Genomic DNA, 12,824 nt, shown 5'->3' with positions numbered 1-12,824 from the left:
CAGTACCTGTTTATTTGCTGAATTTAAAACATTAGGAGGTGGGAGGAAGATTTAAAACATAAAATGTAGGCTGTTTCAAAGTTATGGCGCATTGATTGTCTCAGTGAAAATCAGTACATGTCATTTAACCACGAGTGCCAAACCTTTTGTTTACAACTGTATCTCTATTTTTTGAGATTTATGAAAGTGGGTTTTTAAAACAAATATGTCCATGTACATGACTGGAGCAAAAAACGTTCTTGATATTTTGTAATCTCAGATATATTTGTTGTACTATTGTTGTATATCCTTTTCTAAACTGACCATGTAGCAGAACTGGACAGTGGTGTGTAAAAGTCTGCAGTGACGAATGTTTTAGCCAGTAAAACTCCATATAACGTTGGATTCTTGCTGCTTTTACTGTGTTTTATAGCTCCATAAAATGCAGTAAAAGCAGCAAGAATGTCGTTTTCAGTGAACTTGTTGACATGATTAGTACAGAAGAACACAGGCTTGGTTTGTGACTTCTTCTCACTGCATTCCAGCCGTGGAGTAGCTTTAAATTCCTTCACCTGATTTAATTTAATGAAGGATTGATGATTGATAAACTAGGCATTGGAGGGTAAATGTAATTGCTAGACTCCTGGTTTAAGCTGACACCCCACTGAACAATCACAATGGACTGTTTACTTATTTATTTATTTGTCTTTATTCTAATGTTAGTGTTTATCTACACTAATAAACACTTACTGTCCAGATAAACTGTATGTGTTTGACTTCTGGCTTTCAACCTGGTCTCTTTTTCAGGGCCTATATGGAGGACGCTGCACTGTTGAGGGGGGCTGTGTTTTTTGTTGGCATGGCGCTGTGGGGGGCTCACAGACTCCCCGCTCTCAAAAACACACCCACGCTGGTGCTGCCCTCTTTCTACAAGGTGAGTATCTCTGGGTCTGTTGCCCAAAATATTACCTCTGCCAGGACAAAGTGGAGCCTCTATAAGAAAGATAAGGGATGAACCAGAAAGTTTGAGAATTCAAGTAGTCGTGAAAGTTTGACCCCTTAAAATCCCAGACTTACTACATACTAACACTTATTATTCAGTAACTGCAGGGACTTCAATGCAAACTAGTTGAGCTATTCTTTGGGCCCACCGGAGAACCCTGGCCATGTAAGGGGTTAAAAAAAAGGTGGTAAATTAGGATTCTCAATACGCAAATTAGCTTCTCTCTAATTTAAGAGAACCAATGAGATGTCTGAATGCTATACACCACCAGAAGGAAGTGAAGAGTGTTACATTTTGGTGGGGTTACTTTCCGAAGGGCCCGTTTCATATATTTTGTCATTTATTGTAATGGGTATTTTATTAGGTATACAGCTTACACGATGCTGATTGGTGTACATAAGCAAGCCATTAGCTACATTAGCCTTGTAGCTCCAGTGTAAAACTAAAGAAGCAAAATTCAGACACCAAGCATGTCTTGGGGTGGGGTTGGGGGGGGTGGACTGTAAATTTGATTTCACATTATTTTACATTTCCTGATTCTGACCTTCTGACCCAGGCTATGAACTGTGCTAACGAGGTGGTTTCCTATGAGATCGTCCTGTCCATCACACGGCTCATAAAGAAATACGGCAAAGATCTGCAGGTGGTCACCTGGGACATCCTGCTGGCCATTATAGAGAGACTACTGCAGCAGATACAGGTACACAGTCACAGAGAAAGATGGAACACAGGTCAAGCATACCTTCGCTACTGGAACAAAACCTTCTCCATTTTTATCATGTTTTTTTTTCTATTTATTTTGAAAACAGCAGCCGTGCTTTATATTGCGTCTGGATTTCATGATGAAGGGAACGGTAGAAATGGTCCAAAATTGCTTATATAATATAAATAAAGTACATTCATGTGCAAAAAATCCGAGATCATTTTTTTTCCTTCTCTTGTAAAGTTACCATTAACTTTACTGTAATTTTTTGCCATTTTGGAGATACAAATAAGTAAATAAAAACTCCATTATGATTGTTCTGTGTGTGATTGTTAGCTGAACCATTTCCACAGCTCTCCTCGAGGAAGTCCGTTATTTATAATTACCATTAAAATCCTAGTTTATCTAATCAGTCTTTCATTTAATCAGGTGTGCTACTGACATTTGCACACTGCTGTACTCACAGGTGATCAGTACTTACTGAAGCACTCAGCACTGCTCCATGTCTGTCTGTCTGTCTGTCTGTGTGTGTCAATAGACTATAGGCAGTCCGGAGCTGAAGGCCATTGTGTTTGAGCTGTTGAGCACGGTGGAGGAGCTTTATGAGCAGAACGACTTCCACGGATCCTCTGAGAGGTTCTTCAGCCTGGTGGAGAAATGCGCTGATAAACGACCCGTCAGTACCTTCCATTTTCTTCTAGAAGCTTACACATTCATTCATTTGTTCGTTCATTCATTCGTTCACTCGTGAATGGTCTCCATGTTCTTGCTATACAAGTTTTATTTTACCTTGAAGGCAACCTGATAATCAATATTCATAATATCATATCATTTAGAAGACATGCTGTGCACTGTGGTTGCTGTGGAAAATTGAATAGGCCATTACAGGCCAAGGACCACACTTAAATATGGCAACAATTTATTATTTTTATTTATTTATTTATTAATCTTTTATTGTTTGCAAATCGTGTTTTTTCATAAATTTCATATATTTATTTATTTTACGTTTAGTCTTATTAGAGCTTTTAATTGCCTGTACTTTAATTTATATTTACATTTTATTTCAAATAAATAAACATTAACACATTCTTTTTCAAATGGGGTCCTCTTTATGATACAGTACTCTGGGCCCTCTTTCGTAAAAGCATGTCAGAGTAAGTCTTTTGTTTGTGGTTGTGCCGCCTGACATTTGAGGAAGTTGTCTTATTTTGCAATATGATTTTTATTTTGAAGTTTTCAAACATAAAATCATGCCAAACTATGTTGTTTAGAATTTTATTAAATTCAACTACCTTTTTTGATAGTTTACTTATTCAACAAATATGGTTGGACGGTTGTTCCACCTGACATTTATAAACTTTGGAGGCAAAAAGAAACTAAAATGAATTTAGTTTTTCACATAAAAGGTATTGTTGAATAGTTTGATTTATGGCATGTATTTATTATATTATTTTTTGGGAAAATAATAGACTTGGTTACAAAAAAAATGTACATCATGTCAATGACCCATACATATTTCCATAACTTTTGAACAAGCCGATATTTTTTTTCCAAACATGTTAATTTTAGCAAATAAACAAAATTGTCCATTAAAATATGCAGAAGATTGTTCTCCGTAGAGGACGTGTTGACTTATTTTCACTTAAAGCAGGGGTGGACAATTCCGGTCTTGGAGGGCCGGCCCTCCAGGACTGGAGTTGATGTGATGAGTAATCAGGGGTCCCCAGTCTTTGGTGTACAACTTTATATACATGAAAAATCTCAGTGGGTAGAAATAAAGCTGGCTTGTGAGACTTGCTAATAAGAAACTAATTTAATTAGTAACTGATTTAATGTGTCTTACTTTGACACGTTAATTAATTTGTTTCAGGCTTGTGGTATGATGGTGTTTGTGATGCTGCCACTAGTGTGTGTTTTCTACAGTTGTTGCAGATTGTGGCTGGCATTTCATAATGTCCTGTAGATTAACATTTAATGGATGTATAATGTTTAGTTGGTTGATGAACTGAACATGTCAGTGATGTGAGATGTTTGGCAGATAGGATAAATTAAGATAATATTAGATTACTTAAATTGCTTAATTTACTTTTTAATGAATGAATTGATTGACGTGTGTGTTGTAGGATGCGTCAGTGCTGACTCTGATCTCGTACCGAGCTCAGTCCATCCAACCCGCAAAAGACGGCTGGATCCAGAGCCTGCACCGCCTCATGGAGAAATTCTTCAGGTCTCACACACACACACACACACACACACGCGCACACACACACACAGCGCTGCTCATTACTGACTTCAGGCGGTGGAGAACTGTTCAGTAGGTTTCAGGGCAGCACATAAATGTTTTGAGCAGATAGCACTGGTGCTAGAAAAGCTTTAAGTACTGGAACTTAAATAATTAAAATTAAACTAAGATGAAAATGGCCTCGTCCTTATAAAGTAGACCAGTGGAACTCTGTCATTTCACGTGTGAAAAAGTAGGAGCTACATGTAATCGGCTTTATTTGTAATGACAGGCTCATTTGTTAGGGCAACCCCGTCACCCAATCCTCATACATGAAATTGTGTACAACAGTATTTCTGTGAACTGTCGCAACCACCATGAGAGCACTGTGTGTTATTAAGGAGCCAGTAGAACAAATGATGGACAGTTTTTTAGAGCAAACTATTTCTAATAGTTACAGGGCCTCAAATAAACATCTCTGCCAAATTATGTACGTGTTGACCTTTTCACCTCTCTGTCTCTCTTCTCTTTTCTCTCTATCTCTCTTTTTTTTCTCTCCCTTGCGCTCTCTCTTTCTCTGTGTCTCAGGAATGAGACGCGTAGTGTGATCAGAATTAAAGTGTTGCACATCCTCTCCTTCGTCCTCAGCACCAACAGGCAGCTGTACGAGGTCAGTGTTTCTCACAGTCCCTTTCTTTTCCCGTCTGTCTCTCCAACAGCAAGTGAATCATTAATGAACTGTAACAGTGCTGTAATTACTAAATGTCGTATTGCAACTACAGTAATGCTTCCTTTATTCATTTAGAACTGCCAGAAAGTTGGACAGCCTTTAAAATCTGTCTGTCTCACTCTCTCCCTCTTTCTGTCTGCCTTGCTGTGCTGTTGCGCCCCCTGCAGGAGGAGCTGATAGAGGTGGTTGTGATCCCTCAGCTGGGACAGATAGCGGAGGACAGAGATCTGTCTGTCCGTAAACAGGCCACCCAGCTGCTGGTGGATCTGGCTGAGGGCTGCAACACGCACCACTTCAACAGCCTGCTGGACATCATCGAGAGGGTCAGATGAGACTGTGGGGCTGGGGAGGAACCTTGTATTAAATCAGGGGGGGATCTGCTAATTTATCTGAGAGTAGCATTTACATTTGCAGAAACATAAACATATTTTTGGCTGCATTACATTACAGCTAACCAGGCACTTAGCTCGCTAACTGTTAGCCCCTTTGTGTGTGTGTGGCCAAAATACGTGCAAAGTTCAGTCGTCCAAGCAGAGTTCTAGGCTTCTTCTGTGCTCTGACGTCCATATAAACACCTCAGTCGGAATAGACTAGTCTGATTGAGACCATTTGGAATACAGTTTCTATCCGACTGAACGAGGTGGGTAACCCTGTAAATAATCAGTTAAATAGAAGAATAAAACATCTGTATCTGATTACATTCCCAATCAGAAAGTTTAAGTATGTTCTGATCATGTTCGTCACGTCATAGTGAAAGTTTATACCGTTCAACATGGCGGAGCAGAAACTGGTCTGCAGAGGAGACGAAGTTTATGCTCTGATCTTTAAAAGACGGCGGTGGGACGGACGTCCAGCTTATGTGTCTCAGAACACGACGTCTTCCTCTCGGCCTTCTTTAATAAGGACATGTGAAGGACGTTTTCCTGAGTCTGACATCATTTTAAAGTCATTAAAAACACAAGCACTGCTCACTGCTGCTCATCTCACTCTGACTGGACTCACGTGATGCTCGTTGTCATGGTAACGTCTACACTAAGCGGTACTGTACGTATGTGCGTAAGTTTGGATCTCATTACTTGTAGTGAGCATGTAAACAGAGATTTTCGATCAGATTGTTGAGTAGAGTGAGCATAAACACCTCAGTCTTCATCTATAATCGGAATGTATTTAATCAGATTGGCAAAAATCTTTGCGTGTAATCAGTTTATGTGCTATATTGTTTGTTGCTGTTTGTGTAAGGGTACGCACAGTGTGTGTAATGTGTATGACTGTCTCCTCCTGTGCTGTAGGTGGCGAGTCGTCCATTGACGTGTGCTGTGGATGGAGAGCGGGATCAGTCAGCTGAGTCTCCGATGGAGGACGTCAAAACTGCCGTATTGGGCCTGCTGGAGATACTGCAGGTATACAGTGTCTCACTGTCTCAGTGTCCTGACCCTCCTCACAGCACTTATTTAAAGGGGGATTCCACTAGTGTTTCAAAATTTCTGCGTAGTTTAGTGGTTGAGATGTAAACAGTCATTCAGAGTGGTGTGATGTGAAATGGTTCACTGTAGAGAAACTTACTGACTCAGATTTCTTTACAGTGGTGCTGATAGGAACCAGGGGTCACAATATCTACAGCACAAATATAGACATTTTATTAAAATATTGATAAATCTGAAAAAATAGGTTTTCTTTGGGGGTTATTTAACCTTATAACACCCTGCATGTATCTCTCCACCATAAATGGATTTAAAACAATACATTTTAGGTAAAAATCTTAAATCTGTCTCAGGCGTCAGGCATCGCATTCATAACCATGTTGTGTAATAACATTCTGTGAGGGAGCTTATAGCGCACCTTCACACCTACCCGGGACCTATCGAACACACTTGGGTGCGCACTAAACAAGTGAACCTGTTAGTGGTCCTGCCAAAAATCGCTGCTGGTGGGAACGCGTTTTTGTGACGGGCTGCACCAAAGGAGGCAAATCAACATCAGAGCCTGTTTTTCTCTGCGTCTGGCAGCACGTTAGCACTATACTGTCTGCATAACCTGCCTGTTTTTACAGTTCTTGATTGACACTTATATCGTTATTTGCAGACAAGCAATAAATTAATAGCGAAGCGATATGTTTGATTTTGGCACACAGATCCCAGAACCTATTGGATCAACGGCCTGATTGGTCACATTCAAATTGAGAAACCAATCATGAAGCAGAAGTTTTATTGGTATTGCTTTGACTTTGCGACAGATAGGCATTAAGGGTCTTTATTTTCAAGAAAAGTAAGAGGCTTTGAACAAAGACGGTCTCAAATGTGAGACTATAATTTGGTGCACTTTGCAGTGAGAAACCAACTAAACCAAATGGAAAGATTCAATATCACAAAATCCCAAACGAGGTGTGAAAACAGCCTCACAGGCATTAAACCCTTCAGACGTCTGGTTCCCTTCACCACCACTGTGAACAGTTCTGAGTTTCTCTAGAATGGAGCGTTTCACCTCATCCCTCACTTTATCCCTTTCCCTCCTCTCTGTTTCATATTTTGAATGTCTCTCTCTTTCTTTCTTTTTCTATCTTCTCTCTCTCTCTCTCTCTCTCTCTCTCTCCAGAGTAAGCTGTACAGTCTTCCAGCCAGTCATGCGAGTCGAGTGTACGAGTTACTGATCAGCCACCTGCAGCTACACTACAAAAACAAATACTGCTCCACCCTCGCCAGCTCCATACGCCTACAGGTCAGAGGTCACTCCTTAAAGGTTATTTTAATAGTTTCCAACAATGAACCAAAGACAATTTAATCATTAATTGCAATTATTTATGAGATAATAGTCAGTAGGTAGAGCAGATGGACAGGCTCCACTTGATTAGCATTGAGCTGTTTGGTGTGATCATTGACCATGTGATTAATACCACCCCCCATCTCTCCCTCAGGTGTTCGATTACTTGTTGTTGATGAGGGCTGACTCTCTCCATCGTTTGGGGGTGCCCAATAAAGATGGAGTGCTCAGATTCAGCCCCTACTGCTGTTGTGACGTGGGGTAAACACACACACACAAACTTGTTTTCGTGGCTTGCTTTTCAGTCTCATATGTGTCGACCCATACAATTCACCCAAATAACAAAGCGGCAGGCCATGAGAGGCAGTGCTTTATAGTAGTAGTGGGCAGTGTAATGATTCGTCTGGTGTATGGGTCAGAATTCTTCCTCAGCTGTGAGCTTTGTTTAATTTGACCTAAATTAATGAATAAATGAGTAAGTAAGTAAATAAATAAATAATAAGTACATTAATAAGTAAATGGTAAGCGTATACTTTATTGGATATTATTAAAGTCACTGTAGTGACAAAATCATAGTATCTATGTATTTTACACTCTTAAGCCAGAGTCTGTTAAATGATGTACTTAAAGATCCAGTCAACAGACATATGTTCTGCAATGAAGATAAAACCTAAAACATTAAATGTCCAGCTCAAAATATGCAGTATACATAATGACCACTGCCTCAGCTCTGTCTTACTGTATCCCTCTCTCTTTCTCCTGTATATCTCCTGTTGATCTGCAGTGGGATGGAGAAGAGGGAAGCGGAGAAAAAGCCAGCAGGCACCGTTTCACCACCAGCAGGAAGCCCCGCCCCTGCAGCCCCGTCCACGTCCATCCGCACCGCCTACCTGCCCTACAGCCTCGCTTTCAGTGTGCTGCTGCAGTGCCTCAAAACGGTACACTGTATGCACGTGTATATATGAACACCCTCAGATTAGAGAGCCGATGTCTTAAAGGGCTCAGCTCTGCTCATTGCCATTGAAGTGATGCGAAGTGTTGTTCCTGCAGACGGTCTGTATCAATATGAAGAAATACACAGGTCCGGCATAACATTATGTCCACCTCCTTGTTTCTACGCTCATTGTCCATTTTATCAGCTCCACTTACTATATAGGTGCACTTTGTAGTTCTACAGTTACAGACTGGAGTCCATCTGTTTCTCTGCATACTTTGTTGTGAGTGGATCAGACACAGCAGTGCTGCTGGAGTTTTTAAACACTGTGTCCACTCACTGTCCACTCTATTAGACACTCCTACCTTGTCAGTCCACCTTGTAGATGTAAAGTCAGAGACTATAGCTCATCTGCTGCTGCACAGTATGTGCTGGTCATCCTCTAGTCCTTCATCAGTGGTCACAGGATGCTGCCCACAGGACTCTGTTGGCTGGATATTTTTGGTTGGTGGACTATTCTCAGTCCAGCAGTGACACTGAGGTGTTTAAAAACTCCAGCAGCACTGCTGTGTCTGATCCACTCAGACCAGCGCAACACACACTAACACACCACCACCACATCAGTGTTACTGGAGTGCTGAGAATGATCCACCACCCAAATAGTATCTGCTCTGTGAGGGTCCATGGGGGTCCTGACCACTGAAGAACAGGGTAAAAGGGGGCTAACAAAGTATGCAGAGAAACAGATGGACTACAGTCTGTAACTGTAGAACTACAAAGTGCACCTATATAGTAAGAGGAGCTGATAAAATGGACAATGAGCGTAGAAACAAGGAGGTGGTCATCATGTTGTGTCTGATCGGTGTATAATATCGCAATAATTTTCATGATAATATGCATCACAATGTTTCTTCTTTCAGCGGTTGAGTAGAAACAGACAAAATGAGTCAGCGGCACCATTTTAAAGAAATACTACCAAAAACGCTCAGAAGAACATATTCTGACTAAGTACTGTCATGTTGGCCTCCCCCGGAGGAAGATATGCAAAAACGATTAAACATTGTGCTGTTCCCTTCCTGCTCCTGGGAGGTGGCCCAGTGTTCTGGATCAGAGGCATACCACATGGCTACGGTTGGCACATGACTAAGTCCTAAACACAGTGCCGCGTTATCCTGTGTGTTGTGGGTTGTTTTTGTTTTGCATTAGTAACTTTTTATAAGGTTTCATGAACTAAGCAGAGAACCAGTGCTATAGTTGACATGGGGCAGTTTTTCTGAACTGTGTTAAATCTTGTGGGACATAAATAGTAAAAAAATAAATAATAATAATAATAATAATAACCTTTTCAAATCGTGTGTTTTGTGTTTTGTAGGAAACAGACTGGAAGGTGCTGAAGCTGGTTCTGGATAAGATGCCATGGACTCTACAATATAAAGTCTTGCTGCTTACATCCCCCTGCAGTGTAGATCAGCTCTGCTCCACTCTCTGCTCCATGGTATGGGTTAATATAACCTGGGTTCTATGGTTCATTTTGTAGCATAGGATTTATAAACCCTGGGCTTATTTCTATGGATTGTTTAATAGCACAAGATTAATAATTAATAAGACTAATCAAGATTTTTTTTTTCTACAGTTCATTTGATAGTGTGGACTTAATCTAAACTTTTTATAGCACAAACTTTTTATAGGACAAGAATAATATAACAAATTATTTTTACAAATCCTTTTTAGTACATAAATGCTGCTGAAATCTGTACAGATGCAGTTTATACATTAGCTGGAGTTCTTGCCTATTGCCTGATGTGCCTGGCCACAACATTTTTATACATTTTTAAGTGATGGTGAGATGACCATGATGATCTATGAAGTAAAGTTTTATATAAAATAAGGTGTTAAATAAGCTGATCTTGCACCAAGAGGCTCTCAATGCAGCAGATAGACTGAACCTAATTAAATAAACAGCAGCGGCCAGGCACCAGGAGAACTTTCTCTCCAGGTTAGAGCCTACTTAGCTGCTCTTGGGTAAAACCCAGTCACTTTAGCTGTGTTGTTTTAGGGCGTTTTCACACGAGCTTTTTTACGGAACCAGGTCCTTTTGCTCTGTGAGTTCAGTACGTCTGGTGAAATCTGAAAGCTGTTTTCGAGCCCAGGAACGGTTCAGAGAACTGATCACTGGTCCTCCTGAAATCAGTGGTCTGGGCTTCACTTCCAGCAAATCTGTGCGGCCCACTGCGCATGTGGAAGTTATCTGCTCCCGGCGCCACGTGTGGGGTTACGTGATTGGTTGATTTTGTAACATGACTGCTTCGACTTAGCACATTACTTCCCTTTTTAAGTTTTGTGATGGTGTGAAAAGGACTGATGTAAGCAAAAAGCGTTGTTCTTTACTGCTCGAGTGTTTTTTTCCATGGAAAATAATAAAAAGCAGCAAACAGATGAAGCGGAAGCTGACCATTGTGCAATTTCTCCCTCCCCCTCTCTCTCAGAAGACAGTGACTAATGCACACCTGACATATTTCCAAGCTGTTTAACTGTAGATTAGTCCTCTCTAAATCTCTTCATTCTTTTTCCAAAACAGAGATTATCATTTACACATCAGCGCCGGGTTACTTGTCCATCATCTACGATATTTGATTACATTGCCCTACTGTCCAGACCTAATGTCATTAAAAAATTTATTAATCCCAAAGTACTCTTTCATTTTAAGTGGGGGGGAAAAAGCAGAAGCTGCATGTAGCAGGTTTGAATTGTAATGTTCAGTTTGTGAAACGTACAGAGACTCATTTAGTGGGACAGTGTCCCACCACCCGGTCATCACTCCCCACTAAACCCAGTACAGTATGCGTGTGACCTGTCTGACAGTCGTGATGACCACGGTGATGTGTGTTTGTGTGTGTAGGTGACCGATCGTCTGATCTCAGACAGACTGAAACGGACTCCAGATGGTTTTTCGCGGACTGACGTGCAGCTGGCAGTAGTTCCGGTTCTGACCGCCCTCACGTCCTACCACAGCTATCTGGAGCAGTCCAGACAGGTAACACACACTGTCCCACGCCAAAGGTTGAACACCTGATCAAATTCAGTTTAGTTCATTTTCATGTGAAGTCAGTCTGTCCTCTACAGAGACCCACTTAATTATGACGGTTTATCACAGTTACTGTTTATTTACTGATTTCAACATATTGGAAAAAAAAACAAAAATGTGACCTTTTCTCTCTCTCTCTCTCTCTCTCTCTCTCTCCTTTTTTCTGCTTTTCTTTTTCTCGCTATTCTTTCTCTTTCTATTCTTTCTCTCTCTATTCTTTCTCTTTCTATTCTTTCTCTGTCTATCTTTTTGTTCTTTTTTTATCTTTTTGTTCTTTCTCTCTCTTCTTTCTTTCTCTCTTTCTGTTTTTTCTATCTCTCTTTGTACCATTCTTTTTCTCTCTTTCTAATATTCGTTTTCTCTTTCTCTCATCTTTCTCCTCTGTTCTTTCTTTCTCTCTCCTTTCTCTTTCTCTCTCTCCTTTCTATCTTTCTGTTACTTCTTTCTCTCTTTCTGTTCTATTTTTTCTCTATTCTTTCTCTTCTATCTTTCATTCTCTCTTTCTATTCTCTCTTTCTCTTTCTACTATCTTTCTCTCTTTCTCCTCTCTTCTTTATCTCTCTTCTGTCTCTTCTTTCTATTTTCTTTTTCTCTTCTTTCTCTCTCTCTCTCTCCTTTCAATCTTTCTGTTCCTTCTTTCCCTCTTTCTATTCTCTGTCTATTTTCTCTCTTCTTTCTCTTCTTTCATTCTCTTTCTATTCTTTTTTTCTCTCTTTCTATTTTCTTTCTCTTTCTATTATCTCTTTCTACTTTCTCTCTTTCTACTATTTTTCTCTCTTTTTCTCCTCTTTCTACTTTCTCTCTTTCTACTATTTTTCTCTCTTTTTCTCCTCTTTCTACTTTCTCTCTTTCTACTATTTTTCTCTCTTTCTTCTCTCTCTTTTTCTCCTCTCTCTCTCTCTCTCTCTCTCTCTCTCTCTCTCTCTCTCTCTCTCTCTCTCTCTCTCTCAGAGGGAGCTGGTTCAGTGCTTGGAGACGGGGCTGATCTATCGCTGTGCTAAGCAGTGTGTGGTTGCTCTCACCATGTGTACGATTGAGATGCCAGACATCATGATCAAACTCCTCCCCGCCCTCATCGTCAAGCTCACGCACATCTCCGCCACTGTCGCCATGGCGACGCCCATGCTGGAGTTCCTGTCCAGTAAGTGTCCAGCTTTAGCTCTCAGACCCAGAGAACTGATGTATTAGTCAGTGACTAGAGATTATCCAATGTATTGGTTTATTTAGTTCTCAGACTATTTATGAATCTTTTATTTTTTATTTTATAGTTCACTTATTTATAAATGACGTACAGTGAAGGGAAAGTAGGGCAAGAATTCAGAAGGATTTTTTGATGATTTAATATACTCCCTATATATTTGTGTATATATATATGTATATATGTATATATATATATATTCTTGTGCACCTGG

At 40.3% G+C, this 12,824-nt stretch overlaps 1 protein-coding gene across 3 annotated transcripts in view; it reads left to right on the top strand.

The window, feature by feature from the left end:
* tsc2 (TSC complex subunit 2) overlaps positions 1-12,824 on the top strand; it is a 76,782-nt gene that overhangs the window by 12,743 nt on the left and 51,215 nt on the right. For all 3 annotated transcript variants that reach the window (XM_036557675.1, XM_036557673.1, XM_036557672.1), the window contains exons 10-22: positions 787-913; positions 1,539-1,682; positions 2,224-2,361; positions 3,809-3,912; positions 4,495-4,576; positions 4,804-4,959; positions 5,926-6,036; positions 7,229-7,351; positions 7,548-7,654; positions 8,178-8,331; positions 9,700-9,822; positions 11,227-11,361; positions 12,364-12,553. In XM_036557675.1, the coding sequence (XP_036413568.1) occupies positions 787-913; positions 1,539-1,682; positions 2,224-2,361; positions 3,809-3,912; positions 4,495-4,576; positions 4,804-4,959; positions 5,926-6,036; positions 7,229-7,351; positions 7,548-7,654; positions 8,178-8,331; positions 9,700-9,822; positions 11,227-11,361; positions 12,364-12,553 (1,694 nt within the window). The remainder of the gene's footprint in view (positions 1-786; positions 914-1,538; positions 1,683-2,223; positions 2,362-3,808; positions 3,913-4,494; positions 4,577-4,803; positions 4,960-5,925; positions 6,037-7,228; positions 7,352-7,547; positions 7,655-8,177; positions 8,332-9,699; positions 9,823-11,226; positions 11,362-12,363; positions 12,554-12,824) is intronic.

This window comes from Colossoma macropomum, unplaced genomic scaffold (genome assembly GCF_904425465.1).
Source record: "Colossoma macropomum unplaced genomic scaffold, Colossoma_macropomum, whole genome shotgun sequence".
NCBI lineage: Eukaryota > Metazoa > Chordata > Actinopteri > Characiformes > Serrasalmidae > Colossoma > Colossoma macropomum.
This window is presented reverse-complemented; position numbering and strand designations above follow the sequence as displayed.